Source organism: Hyaena hyaena, unplaced genomic scaffold, assembly GCF_003009895.1.
Source record: "Hyaena hyaena isolate Hyena2069 unplaced genomic scaffold, ASM300989v1 scaffold_144, whole genome shotgun sequence".
In the NCBI taxonomy this organism is placed as follows: Eukaryota; Metazoa; Chordata; class Mammalia; order Carnivora; family Hyaenidae; genus Hyaena; species Hyaena hyaena.
This window is the reverse complement of record NW_024080776.1, coordinates 1,995,755-2,004,603: the sequence shown is the minus strand read 5'-3', so window position 1 is coordinate 2,004,603 and position 8,849 is coordinate 1,995,755. Positions and strand designations below refer to the sequence as shown.

Genomic DNA, 8,849 nt, shown 5'->3' with positions numbered 1-8,849 from the left:
AGCCTGAAACGGGGCTCGAACCCATGAACCGTGAGATCATGACCTGAGCTGAAGTCACTGAGCCACCCAGGCACCCCATCCCATTTCCTTTCTTTTACAAGTTTTTTTTTTTTTTTAATGTTTGTTTATTTTTGAGAGAGAGGGTACAAGCGAGGGAGCGGCAGAGGGGGACATAGAATTGGAAGCAGGCTCCAGGCTCCGAGCTGTCAGCACAGAGCCTGTCACGGTGCTTGAACCCACAAAACATGAGGTCATGACCTGAGCTGAAGCCGGACTCAGCCATCCAGGCGGGCCCCCCCCAATTTCCTTTCTGATGTCATCTCCCATTACTCTCTCACCCGTGGGTGGCTCGTGGTGTCAGGGCCACACCAGCCTCCACAATCAGGCACATTCCTTCCTGAGGCGTTTGCTTCAGCTGCTCTTTCTGCCAGGCGCTCAAGCTTTGTTTGGAGCAGAATCCCTCATCAGCTTTGTCTTTCTTCCCATCCCATCTTTTCAATGAGGCTTCCTCTGACCACCCTTCCCCACGTGCCTAATCCCTCCTATTTTAATTCCGCCCCCATGGCACTCATCGGTAACAAACTACATATACGTCTGTTTATTATTTTTCATACGCACCATGTTTCCTCCTATGAGTATAGATACCACAAGGGTAGAAGTCTTTGTTCAGGTCACTGGCTGACAGAGTGGACCGTGTCGTGGCTGGAGGGCATGGGGCGAGGGGCCAGGAGGAAAGAGGAGACTGTAGAGGCCAGGTCTGCAGCCTTGGAGACCCAGGGTGTTTGGGCCAACCGTGAGGGCTTGGCAGGGTCTGGCCCGGACAGTGACACGGTCACGTCTGCCCACAGGAAGAGCTACTCTGGCCGCTGTGCTGAGAATAGGTTGGTGGGGGCAGGCAGACCTGGGTGGATGGGGTGCCACGCACTGATGCCACTGGTCTGACCACTGGTAGAGAGGCCACAGGGTTCAACAAGATGTTGCTGGGGGTCAGATGGCCACAGTGTCCGGTATCAAGGATTACAAGGGTCCTCGTTAATCAATTTCCGTATGGTCCCGGCCTCCACTGGCACATGCCATCTCTCTCCTCACAGCAGGGGAGAAGAGGAAAGGGGAGGGAGGGGTGTGGCTCCTGGAGAATCCCTGACACGATGACCCAGAACATCCTGAGGGCAAGGAGAGGCAAAGGGTCTGCTCTTTGCCTAGGGAGCTGGGTGCCCTGTGGGCCGTCCTTGGCACACACTGGCATCTGGTTTTCAGGGTTTGTAATGTGCCTTCCTGAAAGTGGGCAGCCATGCTGGGAGCCCGACCTGCCGCAAACACTTGGGGCAGCCTCACTGTCTCCTTAGGAGCAGGCCATCTCCAGAAGGTACCCCTAGGTATTGAACTTACGGAGCCCTCTCTTTGGTTCCAGAAAGAGCTGAGACAGAGGCCCGGGTTTGTAAGAAATCTGATTATTCAAATTTATTACCATCAAGAATTATGCAATGATGCTGTAGTTTTCTTAACAAATAGAAAACAGACTGTGTACAACAGTGGACTCTACAGCACTAGCATCCACAAGGTAAAAATGAATGTTTCATCCAACATTACCAACCCTGGATTGTTGATCTTGACTGAGCCTAGCTAGATCTGGGGACGTCTGCTCCATGTCCCTCGGCTAAAACAGCTATGCACCCTTCCCCGCCCCCACTTACCTATCTAGATAGTGCTGCCCAGAGGAAGAGGCCCTCTCCCTGCCCCTCAGCAAGCCAAGATAATAAGGATTGAGTATAGTACCATTGAGAGAAGTCCAGTAGTCTTGCCACATTGGTTTATAAGGGCATCTTGAAGGAGTGGAAAAGAGCAATTCTCAGGGGCTTTGAAAACGGCTGCAAACCAGGGAGAGACATCATCTGGCCCCTGCTCCGAGGACAGACATGTGCTACCAGGCCCACTGGCCTAGACCTGAAGGGCCAGCTGTGCCCCTGCTCGGCCCTGAGGTGTGCGGGGCGTGGTACACACCCTGACCTGTGTCAATCACCTTGGCCCCACGGCCAGATCCACAGCTTACCAACACCACGCCATACCGCAATGCTGGGGACAAAAGCAAGGCTCTGTGGGCCCAGAGGCCGGCCTGGCGGCTCCCCTGGGCAGCCCAGGCACACAGAGCCGCCTCCCCTCTTGGGGGTTTGAAGCAGAGGCCAGGGGGAGGACTCTGTTTTTCTTGGTGGGTTTTTTTTGTTTTTGTTTTTTTTTTCATTTTTTGTTTTTGTTTTTTTTTCTTTGCGTTTTTTAAATCTTTGCAAACACGATGGTGATGAGGAATGCCTTGCCAGGCTCCCCGAGACACGTCTGTGGTTCTGGGCTGTGAATGTTACACACACACACGGGAACAGACATCTGGGGATGAGTGTTTCCTATCTCCTCCCCGCCCACCACTGTCTGTGGGGCCTAAAATAAGGCTCTGAAGGAAAAACAAAACAAAACTTAAAAAAAGAATTGTGTCCCCGCATTTGGCTGAAACACGATCTTGTCGGAACGGCTGGAGGAGCAGCTGGACCGGGGACGGCTCCAGGCCCACGGCTGGGCCTGCACTTAAGCCGGCGGCCCCAGCTCCACACGAGGAAGGCATGTTCTGTCCTTCAGCAGCAAGACTCATACAGAAAGGAGGTCCAGAATGAACTCAAAAAAGAAAACAAATGGAGCCCCCAACCCCACAGCAGCTCATTCTGCAGTTAAGGATTTGCAAAAGGAAAATCAGAGGGAAAAGGCTAGAATCCCTCAGTCTACCCCACTTAATGTATAAAAAAGGAGACTTTGCCCCCATCCCCACCCCATGAAAAGAAGCATGAGAAACGCGGCGGCAGCAGAACAGAGAGCTCGAAGCAGGCTCTGGGCGGGCCTGGTGGACAGAGACGGGCCACGGCACCTGCCTGCCGGCCCACCCACTCGCCCAGGGGTGTTCGGGGCTCTCCATTTGGTGTGGCAATGTTCCTGAAACGCTGTGACCCCAGTGGGCTGTGCTCTGCCAGCAACAGCATCCGTGCAGGAGGGCGAGACGATGGTCGGTATGGCTCAGAGGAGCTGAGTCCCCTCCGGAGCCCCAGGCAGGGGCAGCGGAGGAGAGGGGGCGGTAGTTACGTTGCATAGTGGTCAAAGCTGCCAAGGTACTCCAGGGCCGCGCGATAGCACAGCTGGTACTGGTCCTGCCGGAACAGGGGGCTGGTCAGCCTTAGGTGGTATGAGTGGAGGCTCCCGACAGGCTGCCAACGGCACTCACACGGTAGATGGTGGGCCACGAGCAGGTGCTAGACCCAGACATCTGCCCCAGGTAGTGTCCAGAGAGCCCGGAGGAGCCTCTGAAGGCTCACCTTTTCCCCCACCCCTTGCCTCATACCTAACCGTCCCCTCCCCGCCGACGGCCACCTCAATCAAGTTTATCTGCTCCTGGACCACACATCCCATAAGGACTCCCGTCCAACCCTAGCCGGGGAGCAGGCACTCTGCTGTGCTCAGTGGGGAACTGCTGAACGAGAAGTGTGCTCCCCTCATCCTATCCGGCACCTCGCGCAAAGCAGGTGAGGGTAGATGCTGGCGGCACGTGTGTGCGGGGAGCTGGGCACATGCACCAACCAGTGGGCCTGCGTACCTCTGTCTGCACCATGGCCGGGCGCTGTGTGCGCAGGGTCTTCACGGTCTGGAACATGTCGACCACGCCCTCGTAGCGCATCCGCTCCAGGACGATGCTTAGAGTGATGAACACCCCGGTGCGGCCCACGCCGGCGCTGCTCAGGGACAGCACCGGATCAGGGGTCCTGCCCACCCTGCCCACAGTCAGCCCCCTCCCCCAGCCCTCCGAGGGGTCAGCCCCACCTGCAGTGCACCGTGATGGGCCCGTCCTGCCCGAACTGCTCCTTAGTCTTGTGCACCTGCCCGATGAAGTCGATGAAGCCCTCACCCGTCTTGGGCACACCCTGCTCGGGCCAGTCTGTGAACTGGAACTGCCGGATTGTCCTCGACTGCCCATCCTGGGAGAGGTGGGTAGGGAACAGGCGTATCGCTCGTGCCTCACGCTGCAGCCCCACCAGGCCAGGCGGGCGGGACAGTGACACAGGTGTGCACCCGTGAAACCACAATACCTGAAGCCACCCCGGGAAATGTGCCCATGCCCCCACACCTGCACCCTTGCCTCAGATTCCCAGAGCCTGAGCCAGGGCACCGTGCAGGCAGCCACCATGCCACACAGTGCTCAGGAAGTGCTGCAGACGTGCTTTTGTGCAAAGATGCACACTCCCCTCTCTACACTTACCCGGGCGTCCGTGACCTTGAATTCACGCAGGATATACTGGGGCATGTTGTACTCTGCCATTGGGTCAACGACAAAGTACTGGTAGCGAGCAGAGCGCTCTGCTGGCCAATACTGGTGGCATTTCTCCTGTGGACAAAGAACCCAGCCCCCATGATCAGGTGGAGGGAGTGGGGGAGGGGAGCTCCAGGTTTCAGAGGACTCCAGGGCTGGGCATCTTGGGTGGTGAGGAAGAGGTCTGAGGGTCTGGGTGTGACAGGACAGATGGTGAAGACATGGCTGGTGTGCTCCCAGGCAGAGGAAGGGCCCGGGGGAGGGGAGTTGCTCACCCTGCCCATCTCCCGAAGCCTGGTCAGCATGACGATGATGGTGGAGTTGTGCTCCCACAACATGCGCCAGAAGTCCTCGGTGCTCTCGGCCAGAGGCCCCTGCGTGGCGATGTAGGCCTTCTGCTGTCTGTGGTGGACACAAGACCGGACATGCCGGAGGTGCTGTTGCCCCCTGAGTCTCCCTAAGACCGCCTAGTCCCTTGGAGCCCTGCCCTGATTGGCTACCCCTCCTCCAGGAAGCCCACTTTGATCTTCTGGGCTGACCCTGCTCTGCTGTGCCCCAGCTAGCCAGCTGCAGGCCTAGGCTCCCATAGGGCGTGGTGTGCAGTTGCAGGCATGCTGACCTGTAGCCATCCAAAAAGCTGGCATTGATGTAGTCAGAGCCTTCCACACCACGGATGGGCTGCAGACACACCCGGGTCAATTCATAGGGCATGATGTTCACCAGGCGGTTCTTGAACTTGTTGCAGGGCAAGTTGGCGCTAATGAAACGGGATGTGTGGGCCTTGGAGCTGGCCAGCAACTAGATGGAGGAAGGGGCTGGTCAGGCCTGGCCTTCTAGGGGGGGATCATCCCCATGACCCAGTCCAGGCCCCCGAGCCCACCTTGAACTCGAGCTCCATAGCAGTCACACTCTCCCCAGGAGGCACTTGGCCCAGCTTCTGGATGTGGGCGTACAGGCTGCGGGCAGGCACCTCCGTGTGTCCGCATGTGGCGGCTTCTAGCAGTGCCTCGTGGATGAACACATACTGGTCCTCTGTCTGCACCATATAGTTCCGCTGCGATCGCATGCATGTCACGTGGCCGTAGATGTCGACTGTCTTCTCGTGCTTCATCCGCTCCAGCATGGCATCAATAACGATGAAGCAGCCCGTGCGGCCCACGCCCGCGCTGCAGGACACGGGCTCGGCTTGGGGCAGAGGTCCACCCCACCTCCCACCCCACCCCTCTGGTGGCACTGTACCCCCTCACCTGCAGTGCACCACCATGGGCCCTGCATCGAGCGGGTTGCAGGCCTTGACCCGCCGCAAGAAGGCTAGGATGGGGGTCGGGTACTCGGGAACCCCGTGGTCTGGCCAGGCCATGAACTGGAACTGACGCAGCTCTCTCTTCTCGCTGGAGCCACTCTGGGGAGAACAGTGGGGACAGACAGTGTGGCAGGAGTATGCCTGCTGTAGACTCAGGGCATGGTGACCAGACGCTGAGGCCGGATCTGCTGCTCTCACGGGACTCAGAAGCCGCACAGGATGGATTGAAGGAGCTCAAAGCATGGTTTTCATTCATCCCACCCACAGCCCGGGCTGCCACAGGGCACTCGCACACCTCTAAGCCCTGGCTTCTAGGAGCAAATTCCTGCTCGCCTGTCCCCAGCACAATTAACTCAAACTGCTGTCCTCATGGGGCCCGGGTGGGGGATGAGTCCCAGAGCAGGACCGTACCTTGTGGAGTGCAAAGGTGCGCACAGTGTACGTGGCCAGCTCCACTGTGTCCAGCAGGGACACCTGAATGAGGCCGTAGGTCTCAGTGCCCCGGGCGGGCCAGTACTGGTCGCACTTCACCTACAGAGGGACAAGTGGGGAGCGTGAGGGTCCTTAGAGGCTCGGACAGGCAGGGGCCCCGGGGCAAAGAAGGGTGGGAGGTCTAGCTTACTTGGCCGCAAGGCCCCTGGCCCTGAACTCGCAGATCTGTTATGCCACCCTCTCACCAGACCGTATCAGTTCTCACGCTACACTGCCATCCGTGCCTGAGCTGGGGGAATGAAGGCCGTAATTGAAAATTATTTATTCATGACCAGATCGCACCAGGCACATTTTCTGCCAAATTTACCCATAACGTTTATGCGCCATTTTCAAGCTCTGTAAATTTTACGTTCCAGTCAATGCTTTGCAGTGCAAAAGCAGATAACAGCAGCTCTTCCCACTAATTAACTTAGGAGATGTGTTACTGCCCCAGGAACACTCCAGCATCTGGGGAACATGTGAACGTCTCGGGAACATGCTAGCAACTGGGGAACATATTAACATTCCTGGAAAATGACAGCATCTGGTATGACACGGTAACATCCTAGGAACCTGCTGGCTTCTAGGGAACATGCCATAGCCCAGGAATAGCCAGCAGCCAGGGCACATGGTAGTGCTCCGAGAAGACAATAGCACTTGGCGAGTTCCTTGAGGAACTTCCAACAGAGACAGAAAAAGGTGCCGAAAGTCACCTGGTGGCTGAGTATCTCCCCCCTCCACTCCCGGCAGGCCCCTGCGCTGTCCTACCCGGGACTTCTCCTCCAGCCGCGTCATCATGACCACAGTAGCCGTGCGCTGTTCCCACACCATCCGCCAGAAGTCGCCCATGGTCTCAGGCAGTGGGCCCTGTGTGGCAATGTAGGCGTTCTGCTTGCGGTAGCCATCGATGTAGTTGGCATTGATGTAGTCACTCCCTGGGACACCTAGGGGCATGAAGGGACACGGGAGAGCATTATGCCAGAGCCCCCCACCCAGCCCACCATCCCTTGGTGTACCCATGGGGCCCATGGATGGAAAGTCACCCCAGGCAGCAAGGAGGAGAGCAAGGGGATGGGAGGGGCACTGCCCTCGGCTCACCATCGATGGAGGTAAGGATGACCCGTGAGTGGTCATAGGCAATGACATTTGCGTAGCGGTTCTTGGGCTTGTTCACCTCCAGGTTTGAATTCTCCCATGTGAACTGTTGTCCAGGGTCAATGGACTGTAGGAAGTAGAGGCGGCAGGTAGAGCAGGGTAAGAGCTGAGGTCTCCCTACTGGCCCCCAGACCCAGCCTGCCAGGTGGCAGCCACATGCTGCCTTTGCTCTGAAGCCACGACCAGCTCCACGTCCCCAGCTATGGCACTCAGAGGCTGCCACATCGCCTGCTGGGGAGGTGATGGACCAGAGGCCCTTCTGACCATGGCACCAAATCCCCTTGCCCAGTAGGGTGGTCGGCGTGGGGTAGAGGCAGGGGAATGTCCCTCAAGCCCTGCACCTAACTAAGGAAATGAGTCCAGACCAAGAAGGAGCAATGTGACTCAGCCGTGCAGTGCCCAGCACGTGCAGTGGGCCACCCTGCCCAGCCCTCTTCCCTGCAGGCAGGGCACGGTGTTCCTCTAGGGTTCGTGTGCCAGCTTTTGCACTCTGCTACCTTGCAGGGCCCTCGTTTGCTCACAGGATCTTGCACTCACGTGCTGGAGCTGCCCACAACCCTGGCTGCAGCCTGGGTGCCCCGAGCTCGCAAGCTGAACTGAGTGGCCCGCAGCCTCCTGGGGAATCCCACCTGGGGTCCCCACAGGTCCCGCCATCTCAACCCTTGCTAAGCGGACTTCATCAGCTTCCCTCCACACCCGGCTCTGCCACTGGAGCACCATCTCGGTCAGAGGCACCTTCACGCATTTATCCCCCAAAACCCTGGCCAGAGCCCTCAAGCCATCCTCAAAAACCCCTCTGTGCCCCTGCCCCCCTCAGTCACTGTGTCCTTGTGCTTTCCCGCCCCCTCGGCTCTCTTCAGCCAGGCCACTGCAGCTTAGACTTGGGCATCTCGCTCTCTGCCTGTGCCCGACTCTGACTCCCTCTATCCTGGAGCCAGAACAATCCTCAGAAAAACGCAGATGTGATTATCAATTTCCTGCTTCAATGCCTTCCGCGGCTCCTCATCCCCACAGATGATAATGACCATTAACGGCTGCGTCTCCGGGAGAACTCCCCGTGTGCCTGGCACTGTTCTGAGCGCTTTGCGTGTATTCCCTCACGTACTCCCCCTACGAAGCAGGCTCTGTTACTACCCGCCTTTTACAGAAGGTACGATCCGAAGGTCTCAGCAGAGCCCATGATGCCCTCCATGTGCTGGTGCAAGCCAGTTACTCTCCACATGACGGCAGGCACTGTTTCTTTGAGACACTCCAGCCCGCCCTGCCCCTCAGCCTGCCTCAGTGCTGTCAGCCTACTTTCTCTGCACTTCCTGTCATATTTAATACTAGGGTATACTGTCATATGCAGTGTTGATTATCTGTCTGAGCTCGTCTCCCCCACTGGTTGAGCTGCCTGAGGCATTTGTCTCCATATCCCCAACATTCAGCATGGGTAAGTGCTCGACAGCGCGTGATGACTGACTGACTGACCAACAAAGGGGACAGAGCTATGGGATCTGGGCTGAGAGAAAGCCTACTGCAGGCCCAGGCAGGCAGAGAAGGCTTCCTGGAGGAGGAGGAAAAGCTCACACTCGAGTAGAG

General features: G+C 57.6%; 1 protein-coding gene across 7 annotated transcripts in view; it reads right to left on the bottom strand.

The window, feature by feature from the left end:
* Positions 1–1,435: 1,435 nt before the first annotated feature.
* The window catches only part of PTPRF (protein tyrosine phosphatase receptor type F), a 97,078-nt gene continuing 89,664 nt past the window's right edge, over positions 1,436–8,849 (bottom strand). For all 7 annotated transcript variants that reach the window (XM_039238634.1, XM_039238636.1, XM_039238633.1 and 4 more), the window contains 11 exons: positions 7,212–7,335; positions 6,882–7,057; positions 6,054–6,173; positions 5,587–5,741; positions 5,220–5,505; positions 4,959–5,137; positions 4,615–4,741; positions 4,289–4,414; positions 3,853–4,007; positions 3,629–3,764; positions 1,436–3,185 (listed from right to left, as the gene is read on the bottom strand). In XM_039238634.1, coding sequence (XP_039094565.1) covers positions 3,117–3,185; positions 3,629–3,764; positions 3,853–4,007; positions 4,289–4,414; positions 4,615–4,741; positions 4,959–5,137; positions 5,220–5,505; positions 5,587–5,741; positions 6,054–6,173; positions 6,882–7,057; positions 7,212–7,335 — 1,653 coding nt within the window. In that variant the 3' untranslated portion in view covers positions 1,436–3,116. The remainder of the gene's footprint in view (positions 3,186–3,628; positions 3,765–3,852; positions 4,008–4,288; positions 4,415–4,614; positions 4,742–4,958; positions 5,138–5,219; positions 5,506–5,586; positions 5,742–6,053; positions 6,174–6,881; positions 7,058–7,211; positions 7,336–8,849) is intronic.